This window comes from Chionomys nivalis, chromosome 4 (genome assembly GCF_950005125.1).
Source record: "Chionomys nivalis chromosome 4, mChiNiv1.1, whole genome shotgun sequence".
NCBI lineage: Eukaryota > Metazoa > Chordata > Mammalia > Rodentia > Cricetidae > Chionomys > Chionomys nivalis.
Genome location: NC_080089.1, coordinates 64,876,239 through 64,892,093, shown reverse-complemented (window position 1 = coordinate 64,892,093; position 15,855 = coordinate 64,876,239). Strand labels below are relative to the sequence as shown.

General features: G+C 49.8%; 1 protein-coding gene across 2 annotated transcripts in view; it reads right to left on the bottom strand.

Annotated features, from left to right (window-relative positions):
• The window catches only part of Rbpms2 (RNA binding protein, mRNA processing factor 2), a 35,524-nt gene extending 31,939 nt beyond the window's left edge, over positions 1-3,585 (bottom strand). The window contains exons 1-2 of one of the 2 annotated variants that reach the window (XM_057767801.1): positions 3,547-3,585; positions 2,417-2,626 (exon numbers count right to left, since the gene is read on the bottom strand). In XM_057767801.1, the coding sequence (XP_057623784.1) occupies positions 2,417-2,497 (81 nt within the window). In that variant the 5' untranslated portion in view covers positions 2,498-2,626; positions 3,547-3,585. Of the gene's footprint in view, positions 1-2,416; positions 2,778-3,546 lie in introns of those variants that run through there. The other variant, XM_057767803.1, reaches the window with a different exon arrangement.
• Between the last annotated feature and the right edge of the window lie 12,270 nt (positions 3,586-15,855).

Genomic DNA, 15,855 nt, shown 5'->3' with positions numbered 1-15,855 from the left:
TGTGAACAGTATTAATCTGGATGATGGTTCTTAGGGATTGTAAAACTGACTGCCTGAGACCACGTGAACTAAAGGGGACTAGCTTCCCCCAAGCAACCAAGGGAGAGGAGCTAAGTTTCTGGGCTACTGGTCAGAATGCAGCTGAGGGAAGGGATACCAGACAGACACAGCACACCAGGAGATCACCAGTTCCCTTTTATTTAAAAACTTTCAATTATATTTAATTTGGTTTTTTTTTTTGTGTGTGTGTGGTGGAGAAGGACTGCCAGGGTGCACACTTCCAGGAATCCATTCTCCTTCCACCATGCGGACTCCAAGGACCAGGCCATCATCAGACTTGGTAGCAAACACCTTTACCCACTGAGCCATTTCACCGGTTCTATTTTATTCTTAAATACGAAATGCCTCGTGAATTTTCATTTCTTCTTTAACAGAGCCATGCTAACTACTCTGTTTTGTTCTAATTTTAGTGTATGTGTTACCAAAATGAGGACCTGCTGACCACCAAAAACCTGCTAAACACTAAATTCACGTCCACATGCTTCTGCTGGAAGCACTCAGGACTCTGAACCACCAAGGCCCATAGGAGGAAGAGTGGTGGCTCTACGCTTTGAATATCCTACCCTCTCTCCCAGAAAGGGAATTTTTAAAAGTAGCCAAGACACAGCTGAGCGGTGGTGGCACAAGCCTTTAATCCCTGCACTCGGGGTGCAGAGGCAGGAGGATCTCTGAGTTAGAGGCCAGCCTGGTCTACAGAGTGAGGTCCAGGACATGAGGATCTACACAGAGAAACCCTGTATCGAAAAACCAAACAAACAAAAGCAAAAGTAGCCACATGGTTAATTACCACCCACAACAGTGGTCTGAGGATCTGTGCAGCCCCTGCTGAGGGTCAACCTTTCACTGGGTGCAGGATTTGGGGTCATCCTTGCACAGTACTGCCTAATCCCAACACAGGACAAGGGCGAAAACAAGCTGAGATCACAGACACACCAGCAAACAACCCGCTCATCACTCCCCCAAATCTCAGGGAGGAGTCTAAAATTCGGGTAGATCAGGATGGGGTGAAGGACCCCAAAGCAAGGGGCCTGCAGACATTAAGGTTCAAAGGGGACAAAGCCAACAGAAACCAAAACCAGTCACGCTTCAGAGCTCCTAGCATCGTCTGAGTGAAGCGAATCGCTGCCTCTAATTCTCTGCCTCCGTGTGCCCAAAGCAGTATCCTAGCGTAGGTTATCAAGATGGCAGGTCGCTGGTGCACTGAGGCTGGACGCAAGCCCCTGCTGGCCCTGCCCAACAGCGGGCCACTGGCGGGCGACTCATAGCACAACCAGCAAGAAACATTAGGGCCTCTGCGGTTTCTACCCCTGACCAAAGGGAAGGGCGCTAGGGCTGGATAACTGACCCTTGGTTTCCTTGGTAAGAGCATGCCAGGGCGGGGCAGGAAGGGTCTCTCAGCCCTGGGGTGACACAGCACACGTCAAAGAAGCTGCCTAGGAGCTCAGAAGCCTGTTCCCTTTTCACTAATTCTGCTCGCCCGCCCTGCCTGGCTTCCATTCGCGGCTACCTTTTAAGTGTTTATCCCCCACGTGTGCGTCGTCCTCGCCAGTCCAGGCAACCGGCGGGCGCTGGGGGTTCCTCGACGCGGTCTCCTAAGCCCTTCTTTCAGCCCAGGGCGGTTGGACACAGTGATGTCACCTCTCTTTGGAGGATCCCACCCAGGGCAGTGTGGGGTCCGGCTTCACTACTAGGTCAAAGGGCGAGAACAGGGAATTCTTAGTGTTTCCAAGTCCTCTCTTTTCTGACTGTAATTAATGAAATTGCCGGCTCATCTCGGTGGAAGCCTAAGCTCTGGGGCTGGGAGGGAAGCCCGCCCGGTCGGCCGCCCCTCGAGACAACGGCTCTCGAGAACCCAGGCGCGTGGCAGCTGCCCCAGCCTCCAAGGTCACGGGGAGGGGTCAGGGTGGGAGAGACGGAGGGTGAGCATGCCTCCCGCGAGCCCACCTCGAGAATCCCTCCTCTGCTCCCTCCAGCCGGGGCCGGGGTCCAGGCCACCCACGAGGTGCTCCTCAACCGCACACGCGCGCGAGCCGGACTCGGCGTGGGGAACGAAGGCAGCGGCCGTGGGCCCCATGTGAGGCGCGGCAAGCCCACCACGGGGGACGCACGGATGGCGGTCGACGCGCACCCTCCTTGAGCCCTCCCGGGAGGGCGGGGAGACAATGCCGGTCCCGCCGGGCCAGTCCAGGCCGCACGCCCCCGCCGGCTGGCCACGGGCTGCTCCTCCCCGAGGCGAAGGGCAGCGGCGGGAAGGCGCCGGGAGCGGTGGGCCGCCCGACCTCGCGCCGCCTCTGGCCCCGGGCGCCCACCTCCGCGTGCAGCTCACGCGCGCCGAGTCCCGCGGCCGCACACCCACCTCCTCCTCCAGCGGGCCGCTGGGAGCCGTGCCGGTGCCTGCGCCGGTGCAGTGCTCGACGTCCGGCTTCGCGGTGCTCATGGTGAGGGGGGAACGCGGAGAGGGGAGCGGGACGCCCGGCCCCGAGGTGGGCAGGGGCGCGGCGAGCCGTGCGCCCCCGAGGAAGAGTGCGGGCTGGTGAGGAGACAGACGGGCGGCTGCCGCGTCAGGCTGAGGAGAAAGGGAGGGGGGTCACATTAAGTTTGGCGGGTGCGGGAGGCGGCCGAAGGGGCCAGGCACCGGGAACCGGAGCGAAGCCCGAGCGGCCGCCGCCTCCGGCTTTTCAGTGCGGCCCGCGAGTGCGCCCGCGGCGGCGGCGGCGGGGGGCGGGCGCCGGGGGAGGGGGCGGGCGCCGGAACCGGCCTCAGCTGGGGCCCGGCCCGCCCCTCCCCCGCCCCGCGGTCTCCGGGGGAACGCGCAGCCAATCCCCGCAGCCCACTGCGGGCTCGCCCCGGCCCCGGCTGCGCCGCTCCGGCCTCTCCGCCTTGCTCAGCCCGGGCGTCTTCCCCTCTCGGCTTCCCTGGTCGCCCCCCCCCTTCTCTCTCCCGCACTCGGCTCTCAATCCCCCCCCCCATCCCCTCGCCATTCCCTTCTCCCTCCGAGACAAGTTTTTAAACTTTGATGAACTCTTTCAGAGAACTTTTCTTAAAGGAGCCGCACGGGTTTGGGTGGAACTTGAGGTGCCCCGCAGGCGCGTTGCATCCCCAGCTGGGGAGGCGGTGCTCCCGCTACCGTGCCCTGATGTGGGGTTGTAAACTGTCCTGAGCACTCGGTTCACCCCCAGATTCCCGGGGGCTCCCGCCCAGCGCTTTTCCTCGCGCGCGGCTGCTTGGGGGCCGGGTTCTCGGGGTGAAGGCGGGGAAGGGGGAGGGCGGCAAACACCTGATCTTGAGCAAGGCACCGAGTGGTTGTGCTGAGTGACCTTGAGGAAATCACTTCCCCTCTCTGGCCGGAGGCTTCCAATTTAGAGTACAAATTCCCCCCCACACACACACACACCCCGTCAACTCAAAGAGGAATGTTAGGGAGCCTACTCGTTTTCTGCTACGGGAAGGGGTACCTCGAATGACCTAGAAGGTTCCGTTCGTTACCTCCACCCCACTTTTAAGATTCTTCACAGCTCGCTCTTTTTCCGCTCCAATTCCGAACCCCGGGGGGGGGGAGCGGGCTGACGCCTAGGGCGGGGTCACCTAGACTCCCACCCCACGGTGGCCGGGGGCGCGGCCTTAGGGTCGGATTTCCCCCTACCGTATAAATGCTGACCAGGACCGTCTGCTGCTTGCAGCTTGTAAAACCCGCCCCTGGCCTTGACTGCCCTGCAGAGCTGACGGAGCATTGGGGTCCTTTTCTCCGCACCCCCCCATCATCTTTGAGCAGCCATAGCTGAGAGGTGAGGGGTCCTGGCCCAGGTCAGGCGTCCCCGGGCGCGATCTGCTACCCCGACTTAATGCATGGAACTTGGGTCTTAGTATCGGTATTTGGGGCGAGAGGCCGCTCTTAGAGACGGTGGACGTGAAAAGCCTTGGTCTGCACCCCTGTACCAATTAGGAACCTTGACCTTGGGCAGTGGCTTAGTCCCTGAGAACTTCCCTGTGCCGACCTGCCAAAAAGTTAGCTCCGTCAAGCGTGAGAGCTGTTGTGGCCGACCTCCCAGATAACTTGTCGTCCTAATACGTCACATCTCACGGGTAAGTAAACTGAGGTTTTTGCCCGTGATATATTCACCCATTTGGGAAATATTGTTGAACCCCTACTGTGACCTGGGGGGGGGGGTGCGCTATACTTACTGTTGGCACAGAATTCCCACCACACCAACGCCTGGTTCGGGCCCTGCTTTCTGAAGGAATCAGGTACTGACGATCCGAGGTTGCTATCTGGTTGCTACACTCTGCCAGAGCTTTCGTACTTCCAGCTTCCGGCATCTCCAGGTGATACCAATCTTGTGAAAACTCAGATACGTCTACCACATTTTCCGCTCCTGCAGACCATAAAACCCTTGAAGTCTTCCTTTGCCAAAGAGAAATTCCCCTTCCTCCCTTCTCTCAGTATCCTGTTGTAGCTTGGGCTTTTTCCAGAGGAGAAACCCAGTCAGTGTTCTAAACTTGGGTATCCTCTATAGGGTTGATTTGAAGTTTTCTAATAGAGAGGCTTCTTGTGGTTAAGGGCTCCATTTTATAGATGGGGAAGCTGAGGCCCAAAGAGTGGCAGATGAGACAGGGGCCTCCGGAGCCCCATCTCTGCATTTTTCATGTTAGGAGCTGGTAATGTTTCTAAAAGTAATACTTCTTTTCTAGTGCTGTATGCACTTTGTAAATACTGAGAAATATGAAAAATGGAGAACAGACCTGCTGTCTGATGCACGAGATTATTATATCCTTCTAGTCCATTCTCTATGCATACTTTAAAAACAAAAATTACACTCTATTCTGAACATGCACCTTTTTATTTTTTTATTTTCTTGGCTTTTCAAGACAGGGTTTCTCTGTAGCTTTGGTACCTGTCCTGGAACTAGCTCTTGTAGACCAGGTTGGCCTTGAACTCACAGATCCACCTGCCTCTGCCTGGGATTAAAGGCCTGTGCCACTACTGCCTGGCTGCACTTTTTTTTTTTTAACAGATTCTTTACTTAATTTTTGGTGTCCACCTCCCCACTTTTTCAGGACAGGGTCTTTTTTTTTTTAACCATCTCTTGTTAAACATTATTTTCATTTTTCTTGTTTATTTGCTTTCATAAGCATGGTAGTGCATGACTTTAGTCCCAGCACTCAAGAGGCAGAGGCAGGTAGAGCTCTGAATTTGAGACCAGCCTGGTCTGCAGAGTGAGTTCCAGGTCAGCCAGGATTGCACAGAGAAACCCTGTCTCAGGAAAAACAACAACAAATACTCCTTTTGTTTAAGCGTTTGTGCCTGAGTGTATGTAGTGCGTTCATATGCTCACAGAGATGGGAAGACTGTGCCCAGAGTTCTTCTAGAGTTGGGTCCTCTAGAAGAATAGCAGCCTCTCTTAAATGCTGAGCCATCACTCTAGTCTCATAAATAACACTTTTTAGGAAGATTCATGTGTCTGTGCAGGGAGTGTGCAGGTCACATGCCTGTGTGCATCTGGAGGCCAGGGCAAGACATTGAGTCTTTCTCACTGTCTCTCTTTGCTGGGTCTTGCTGAAAGAGAAGCTCTGCTCTTTCCACTAGGCTAAGGAGCTCTCAGAATCTACCTGTCTCTGCTCCCTAAAGCTGGGGTTATAAATATGTAGCCGTGTCTGGCATTTTACATCCATGCCGAGGATTTGAACTTACACTTGCTCAGCAAGTCTCTTACCTGCTGAGCCATTTCCCCAGAATCATAAAGATTCTGAACATGTCAGAAAAGCATCCTGCATGTGTGACACCTCTTAGGCACTTTGGAGGCACCTGTCTTTTCTGTGCCCACAATCCCTGGAAATGCATCTCCAGCCACAAAGAGACTTGAGATCAGAAAGACCGGGAGGCTCTGCCCAGCCCACTATTCCCTGTGTGTATTAGGATTTTTTGATACTGGCCACAGGATCAATCCTCCTCAGGCTAGGAAGGGGAGTTGTGGGAGCACAGTTTGACTTCCTGCCTGAGGATGGGACTTTCGCCTGTCTCCTCCAGCTGTGGCTTTAGTAGCTCAGCCTCCAGCAGTCTCCTGAGTGTCTTCCAGCGTCACCTCTGAGCTTCTCACATTTCCATTCTCTGCTGTCTCCCCCACTTCAGCTTTCCCTTCCTCAGTCCCCCTCTCCTCTCCACATGCTCACAGTGCCTTCTCTCTTTCGACCCTGGGAAAGGTCGAATCTTGCTTTGGAATCTTGCCTACTGCCAAATTGTAGGGAGTACCCTGCTGGAGGAGTAGCCTCCCTGAAGAACTTGACCAGTGGTTTTCCATTAAGAGATCTCCTTAGTTGAATAATACTGGGACTGCTTCTGCAGGATGCTTCAGGGTTGTCTGGTGCCTAAGCCCCTTTCTAGGATTTTCTATACATGTATTTCTTTCTTTCTTTCTTTTTTTTTTTTTTGGTTTTTCGAGACAGGGTTTCTCTGTGGCTTTGGAGCCTGTCCTGGAACTAGCTCTGTAGACCAGGCTGGTCTCGAACTCACAGAGATTCGCCTGCCTCTGCCTCCCGAGTGCTGGGATTAAAGGCGTGCGCCATCATCGCTCAGCTCACATGTATTTCTTGTTATGTATTTGTTTACTTACTTATTTTGCAACAAAGTCTCACTAGCCCTGACTGACCTGGAGCCTGTTATGTAGACCAGGCTGTCCTCAAACTCAGAAATCCTCCGGCCTTTTCCTCCTGAGTGCTGGGATTAAAGTTATATACCATCACTCCCAGCCACAATATTTCTTTTTTTGGGGGGGGGGGGCGCGTTCTCTGTAGCCTTGGTTATCCTGAAACTACCTCTGTTGACCAAGCTGGCTTTGAATTCATAGAGATCCACCTGCCTCTGCTTCCCATGTGCTGGGATTAAAGGCATTCACTACCACCACCACCCCTGGCAATATTTCATTCTCAAGAGTGGGAAAAAATTCCAGACACCAGCTACTAAAAAAGAAAACGAAAAAAAAAAAAGTAGAAAAAAAATCAGATAACCTCACTCCTGTGAGGAACACCTCCCTGGTGTATCTGGGCACTCCAAAGCAGGTCAGGCATTCTGACTTCAACCTTTCCACCGCAAGATCCTGAGCACAGGTTGAGGATGACCTTGAGGCTCAAAGGAGGTGTTTTTGAGGCTTATTTTCTTGGTTGCTAATGGGGTTTAAATTCCAACCTTTTAGGTGAAATAGGTCTGGGGGAGGGGACAAGGGGCTGTTCCCTGTTAAAACACCTTGTTCTCTAATCCCCTTGTTGTTCCTGTGCTCTCTGGTTACAGGCTAGAAAACTGGGGCTCAGAACTATTGGAGGAGCTCTCCTAGCCCTTGGTAAATATCATTGGATGTCAGGGAAAGAACCTGAGTTTTATTCTCCAGCACTCTCCTAAAAAGCACTTTAGTAATCCCAGTGGGGAGAGGCAGAGAGGATTTCTGAGGCTCACAGGCCAGCCTCGCCTTATCAGCCAGCTCAGGTCCCAGTGAGATACTCAAAAATAAATAAATAAATAAATAAATAAATAAATAAATAAATATTAATAGGAATTGCTCCTGAAGAATGAATGTCCCTGCATGCTCTAGTCCTAGCACAGGAGGCAGAGGCAGGCAGATCTTTGTGAGTTCAAGGCCAGCCTGGTCTACATAGCAAGTTCTAGGATAGCGAAGGATACAAACATGGGACTCTGACTGTGGGATGGTGAGCAAGCCAATAGCCAAAATATCAAATAAATCAATAGAATTGCAATAGTAGTGTTCAGTTGCAGGAAGGTCAGCTAATAGCTAGCAGCATCTGCAGGTCAAGTTAGACCTGAGTCATCCACAATACTCCTCCTCCCAGAGTAGATTTATCAGAAGCCCTGAGTCTGCATCCAGGTCACCTGGCAACTGTGCACCCTCAGGCAGGACCTTTACTCTCCAAGACTTTGCTTTCCTCAAGTATAACTAGGGACTGGCAAGAGGCTCGCTCTTGTTTCCTGAGTAGTGTATGAGCTCCTAACCCTGACAGGTCATTGATGACCACAGAGTCCAAGGCAGTGAGAGACATGATTATAAGATCAGGAGAGGGATAGACTAGGAACTTCACTCCAAGCCCAGACTTCTAGAATGACAATATCTTCTCCCCAACACACACCAAAAGATGTTTGTACTGACTCTCTCCACCATTGGCTGAAAATTAGGAGACAACCAGAAGAGAGATGTGACTTCTGAGTGCCTTCCCCAGGTTCTGACAGGAAGAGTTCAGGGACTGGGAAGAGTGAGTGTCTAGGGGCAAGGTGTGCCATTTGTAATGGTAAAAGTAAAATACTGTGGATCCCCGAGTGGCGGCAGTGGGCGGCGCGCCGTGAGACCACTCCACAGGTCCCTGAAGTGGCGGGGGCAGCGGGTCCTGAGAGCAGCCAGTCCCAGACAAGGATGGTGCAGTTCCCTGAGTGGCTGCAGTGGCCCATGAGGGGCAGCGAGTCCCAGACAGGGAGCCGCATAGTGGATAAGAGACCTCGATGGGGAAGCTAGTCCAACAAGGAGAGACAGATGGATGGGCATGCTCGGAGACCACACCGCAGGTCTCCAAAGGTGACTGATCCCGGGCAGGGAGTCATGCGCCACCCAGAGTCTACAGACCGATAGGCACATCATGCAGAGTGAGGTTGGATATTTATTTAGTGGGTTATGGAGGGGAAAGGGCAGAAGGGGAGAAGAGCAGAGAGAGAGAGAAAGAAACAGAGGGAGGAGAGGAGCCATAGCAGCAGCTACCTCTCTGGGAGAGAAACAGAAAAGGGAGGGACTCAGACTGGCCCCTGAAGATCAGCTTGCTTCGGCAGACTGGGGGGGCGTGGCTTGTCTCTTAAAGGGACAGGACAGATCATTACAGGGTTCAGTTTAGTGCTTACCTGGCATACTGTGGTGGTTTGAATGTTTGTGGCCCCCATAGGCTAATATATTTACATGTTTGGTTCCCAGCTGGTGAGTTACTTTGGAAGAATTAGGATGTGTGGCCTTGTTGAAGTAGATATGTCTCTGGGCTTTGGTGCCTGTAGATCAGGATCACCTCTCAGCTACTACTCCTGCCTGCTGCCACACTCCCCACCATGATGGCTAATGTTCTGAAACTCTAAAGCAAGCTCCCAATTAAGAGCTGTGTTTTAATAGTTGCCTTGGTCATAGTATCTCCTTTAGAATAGTAACTAAAGTCAGGCGATGGTGGCACACGCCTTTAATTCCAGCACTCGGGAGGCAGAGGCAGGCAGATCTCTGTGAGTTCAGGGCCAGCCTGGTCTACAAAAGCTAGTTCCAGGACAGGACAGGCTCCAAAGCTATAGAGAAACCCTGTCTCAAAAAAAAAAAAAAAAAAAAAAAGTAACTAAAACACATGCCCAAACTGCAGTCACAGCACTGACCACCTGTCCCTGCAGCTCAAGGTCAGCCTCAGACCTCAGCTGTGTAGTGAGTTTGAACCAGCCTGGATTACATGAGATCCTCTCTCTCTCTCTCTCTCTCTCTCTCTCTCTCTCTCTCTCTCTCTCTCTCTCTCACAAGAGAGAAAGAGCAATGGAAAGGAAAGCTAGTTTTCCCATGGAAAAAATTCTGGAAGTACTTTTAATTAGCATATCAATTACTGCTTCCCCTACCTCAAATGGGAGAGTAGAATTCCTCCAGGAACCTGGATGGGACAAGTACAAGGGTTGAAGAAATAAGCCAATTGTGATGGCATACTCTTTTTAAACACAGCATTGGGAAGGCAGAGGCGGCTAAATAAATCTCTTCAGACCAGCCAGTCTGAGAATAAAAAAGAATCCAGAGATGTCCCAATAGAGGTTTCTGGCTTCAACACTGACAACCCTGCTAACACCTCAGCAGCCAGCACCTGTGAATTCTGTGTAGCCACGGTGGTTTTTACAGATAGAGAAACTGAGCTTCAGTGGCTGACATGAAGTCACTTGAGTTTACACACAAGATACTTAGTAACAATTTATAGTTATGTTTCTCTCCAAAGGTCAATTCTGGTGTCATTCCTCTGTAGCTGTTCATCTTGGTGGTTTTTGTTTTGCTAGGCTAAGCTGTTGGGCCAGGGAACTCCATGGATCCGCCTGTCTTCACCTCCCAGCCACGAGACTATAAGCATGTGGCACCGCGCCTGACTTTTTACAGGAATTCTAGGGATAGAACCTAGGCTTTTGTTTGGTTGTTTTTGTTTTTTTGTTTGGTTTGGTTTGGTCAGGTCAGGATCTTTCTGTGTAGTCCAGGCTGGCCAGGAACTAACAATCCTCCTGCCTCTGTTTCCCTTTCTATCTAATATCAAAAGCAGATAGTAAGTACCATGGTTTTGAAGTGCCCACTGCCATGTTCATACATTGGAAACTTACTCTCCAAGTTGATATGTTAAAAGTCTTGTATGTGATGCGGCTCTAGGCTGCCTGGATTTACAGTCTCCATAGCCAAGAGCAAGGTGAACCTCTCTCCTTTGCAAGTTATCTAATCTCGGGTATTTTCTTATATCAACACATAATGAACTAAAAGGATAACTAGAAAAACAATGAAGGTGATAGAATTTTTTTCCTAATGAGGTTGAGGCAGAAAGATCTTGAGTTTGGGCTAAGATTTCCCTCTAGGAAAAAAGCAAAATTAATCAAAGATCTTTTCGTAGGGAACTCTAAGTGATTTTGTTTTGTTCAAAAACTCTCTGGTTTTGTTTTTGTTTGAAATGGATTTTAAGTTCTGGCATTCATTAAGCAGCACTTGCTAAAGTTTTACTGACTGTTGAGTCCTTCCCAGGGAACCAAAGGTCACTGAAAATACCTTTCTGACCTGCTTCCCCGTGTGACTCCCTGACCTCCACCCTCTCAGCCAGACACATTACAGAGTTGTTCACCAGGTACGACAGGCTGGCCCTGCTAGCCCAAGTTTCCAAGAAAGACCAGGAATTGACATGGGAGTCATTGCTCTTGCCAATGTCTCGGAGTTTCTGTTCCTGTGAAAAGACACCACAACCATGGCAACTCTTATAAAGGAAACAGTTAATTGAGGGGGCTCCCTAACAGTTTCAGAAGTTCAGTCCGTTAGGGAGCCCCCTCAATTAACTGTTTCCTTTATAAGAGTTGCCATGGTGGGAGCATGGTTTGCATGCCCACAGATGTGGTGCTGGAGGAGTAGCTGAATTACTCCAACAAAGCCACGCCTCCTACTAGTACCACTTCCTATGAGATGATGGGGACCAATTGCATTGAAACCACCACAGTGTCCAATGGGCAAAGTGGCAAGCCTTTTTTCTTTCTTTCTTTGGTTTGTTTTTGTTTGTTTTTCAAGATAGGCTTTCTCTGTAGCTTTGGAGCCTGTCCTGGAGCTAGCTCTTGTAGACCAGGCTGACCTCAAACTCACAGAGATCCACCTGCCTCTGCCTCCCAACTGCTGGGATTAAAAGTGTGCAGCCACCACCCGGCTTAAGGGCAAGTCTTTTGGGTCCTGAAGTACTGTATAAAATGAGGTGGGGCAAGGAAAGGAAGGCAGCATCTATCCATCCCTCTGAAGGTGTCAGTGCAGCTTCTGTGCCCTCCATGTTTACTCCCATGATGGGGAGGGCACACTCATCCTAAGAGCTTAAAGGCAGGCAGTCAAGGAGAGAGAAATACCCTAACCTAAATAACCCCTCAGTGATAGACGCAGGGAGCTGCAGACCATAGAACCTGTCAGAGTTATCATAGTGATCATCTAGAGTCAGCTGACCCTATTTTTACCTGCATACCAGAAGTTTTTCATTATTATTATTTATGTGTTTGTGTCCGAGTGTCTGCCATGTGTGTAGAGGGCAGCAGAGCCCCTGGGCCTGGAGTTACATGTGGTTATAAAATTCCTGATGTGGGTGCTGGGAAACTGTCTCCCGTAACTTCATCCCGCTTTTCCCTACATGATAACCACTGGTTCCATGTGCCATGGGGCAGCCCTCTGCAGACAGCAAGCCTTCTCCCTCATATCTGACCATGGTTCCTGTCATCCTAAAGTAGAATTGTCCACTCTTATGAATATTTTGGGATCGGAATTCTGTGCAGCTGGGCCAGGCCTCCCACTACAGTTTCCTGAGAGTACAGACGTCAGAGCAGCTCTAATACCCTGTGGACAGCAATGCTCTGCAAGGAAAGAGCTCCTGTGCCCTGCCAGTAGAAGACCACCAACACAGGCGCCAGCTCTGTGCTGGGCTCCCGTATCTGAGCCACCTACTCCTCATTACTGCTCTGTGAGACGATCTTTCTGTTCTACATCTGAGGTAGAGGTCAGGTGACCTGCGCAGGATGCACAGCTGCAACTGTCAGGACTTGAACCCAGGGTGCCTTGTGCACACTCCCGAGACCGGAGTGCAGGAAGCAAGTTCAATCTGAACTGAGATCTCTGAGTTCAACTTGCAGTTTCCTCCCAGGAGTTATCCAAAGAAAGGCAATCTCCTGTGTTTACAGCACACTCCCCTTCCATAAATGTATGCCTTCTTCTTTTCTTTTTTCTTTTTTCTTTTTTTTTTTTTTTTTTTGTTTGTTTGTTTTGTTTTGAGAAGTCAGTGTTTCCATATGAATAAAACCTCCATGTGGGTTAAGGATGGCCAGCTTGGGCTATATGAAACTTGTCTCCAGGAGCTAAGGCAGGAGTATTACAAGATTAAGGCTAGTCAGGATAAAGCCATCACAAAGAGTTAAATACATGATTACTATGTGACCAATAGGGCCTGGAGATGTAATTCAGTGATAGAGCACTTGCTTTACATGTCCACGGCCCTGGATCTGATTCCCAGTGCCAACAAAACAAAATAAGAAACTAGATGTGGAGCTGGAGAGATGGCTCAGAGGTTAAAAGGTCCTGAGTTCAATTCCCAGCAACCACATGGTGGTAATGAGATCTGGCGCCCTCTTCTGACGTGCAGGTGTACATGCAGGCAGAATGCTGTATCCATAATAATCTTCAAAAAGACACTAGATGTGATCCAATAATTGCAATGCTAGTATGTGCTTCAAATACTTGGTGAACAGTTTCTCTTCAAACAAATTCCATATGTGATTGTTGATATTAGTGAAACAACCCAGATGTTTGCCAACTGGCAAATTCATCGACAAAAAGAATGAGAAAAATATGGGAGGCGAAAAAAGCCAGAGTTGAAAGGTCACATTGTATGATTCCATTTATAAAGATTATCCAGGCTGCCAGTCAGTGGTGGTGCACGCCTTTAATCCCAGCACTCGGGTGGCAGAGGCAGGCGGATTTCTGTGAGTTTGAGGTCAGTGTGGTCTACAGAGCGAGTTCCAGGACGGCCAGGGCTAAACAGACAAACCTTGTCTTGAAAGAAAAAAAAAGCAAAAATAATATCTGGAAAGAGGCAAGATACATGTTAGAATTTGCTGGGAGCTGAGGAGATGAAAGCTAAAAGTGATTGCTTGGGGGTTTGTTGTGGTGGAATGACAGTGTTCTGTCACAGGACAGAAATGATAAGCAACAGTGCTAAACTGAAGCTCTGTAGTTTGACACAATTAATATAGGGCCATCAAGGCGACTTAGTGGGGACAAGCACTTGCTGTGTTTAGCCTATGACTCAGGTTCAACCCCCAGGACCCACCTGGTGAAAGGAGAGAAGTGACATGGCAGGCATCATACAACAACAATAATAAATGTGAAATTTTTTTCTTATTAGATTTATTTCTTTGTTATGTACACAATGTTCTGCCTGCATGCCTGCAGGCCAGCAGAGGGCACCAGATCTCATTATAGATGGTTATGATCTGAGCTACCATGTGATTGCTGGGAATTGAATTCAGGATCTCTGGATGAGCAGCCAGTGCTCTTAACCTCTGAGCTATCTCTCCAGCCCAATAATAAATATGAAAATTTTAAAACAAAAAGATTAATTTTGTATTAAGTGAACTTTACTCAGTATGCCAAAAGGAATATTGGTTCCCTAAGATCCTTAAATCTTCCAGTCCCTAGTCTTGTCCTCCAGGAACACTTCAACATCGCTGGGATGCGGGAAGCATATGCAGACATTTGTCTGTATAGTTTTGATGTCAATGGTAGCAGCTTGCGCATTTTGTTTCTTTCTCAGCAAAGAACGTGGTAGTGAGTCTGTATCTGGAATTTGCACTGGCCATGTGCTGTATTCATTCAGCTGTCATTTGATGGAAGCTTTCTGGTTTATCCTCTGGCTTGTCCCAGTTGACATTTAGGTTTGTTTTGTTTTTTTTTTCTTTCCTTAAACTATTGCAGGTTTGTAACTAGTTTTTTGTTTTGTCTGCTGTTTTGTAGCCCTGACTGTGAACTGGCTCTGTAGACCAGGCTGGCCTTGAGATCACAGAGCCTGCCTGTGCCTCCTGAGTTATAGGATTAAAGGAATGGGACACCGTGGGCCAGCTATCTTTTGCTATTTTAAACAAAGCTGCTGGGTTTTTTTTTTTTTTTTTTTTTTTTTTTTTTTTGGTTTTTCGAGACAGGGTTTCTCTGTGGTTTTGGAGCCTGTCCTGGAACTAGCTCTTGTAGACCAGGCTGGTCTCGAACTCACAGAGATCCACCTGCCTCTGCCTCCCAAGTGCTGGGATTAAAGGCGTGCGCCACCACCGCCCGGCTTGCTGGGTTTTATATTTTGAACATTCCTTTTGGTTTTTTTCTTCACCCCTTTTTTTTTCTCTTTCGCATGGCTGAAGACTGAACTCAGCCCCCTATCTTTCTTACTCCCTCTCTCTTCAGTGCGGGAGATGAACCCAGGGCATAGGTAAGAATTCTCCCTCCCCAGCTCAGCTTCAGGGTCTGTGCAGCTGCAAAAATAGGGCCTATTTGTCGTACACATTTGAAAGAACTCTGAAGTTCATATGCCAAAAGTGGAAGAGCCAACTGTACCCCAATCCCATTCCTCAGAGTTGGGTCTGCTCCCTCTTCCTCATCTTACCTCCAGAAGGCAGTTTCTGGCTGCTGAAGCACTCACACTCACCAGAGCTTTTCCTGTTCCACAGCCCTGCCCCACTCCCACCCCATTCCTTCCCTCTTCTTCTAAAGGGACTTTTTCCAGTCTCCCTGCTTGTTCCCAGGACCAGAGCTGGAACTAGAATTTACAGTCGGGTATGACTTGTTGGGTGTGGTGGAACATACCTTATCTCTGTTCTTAGGAGACGACGAGACAGGAGGATTGAAAGTTTGAGAGGCTAGTCTGTGCTATGTAGTGAGAGCTATCTTCAAATGTCATAGCAGCTACAGAGAATACATAATATGTGTGTGTGCATAGGTGTGCATACTCATAATGACCTTACAACCACCAGACCCAGCAACAGCTGATGGTATTTTCAAAACTAATCGTGGGCATGTGAGATGGCTCAGCAGGTAATAGCACTGGCAGCCTGGGCACAGGAGTTGAATCCCCATACCCTCAAAGTAGAAACAGAGAACCAGCTCCCACAAGTTGTCCTCAGACCTCCCGTGTGCATGCTATGGCACACGCAGTAATGCTTCAGTTTGGTTTTGGTTTTTTTGTTTTGTTTGTTTTCTTAGACAAAGTTTCACTGTGTAGATAAGGCTGACCTCGAACTCAACAAAATCTGCCTCGGGAATGCTGGAATTAAAAGTGTGTTACATCCGGGCGGTGGTGGCGCACGCCTTTAATCCCAGCACTCAGGAGGCAGAGGCAGGCGGATCTCTGTGAGTTCGAGACCAGCCTGGTCTACAAGAGCTAGTTCCAGGACAGGCTCCAAAACCACAGAGAAACCCTGTCTCGAAAAAACCCAAACCCCCCCCCCACAAAAAAAAGTGTGTTACAGGCTTAGGAGGTAGAGAGATGACTTGG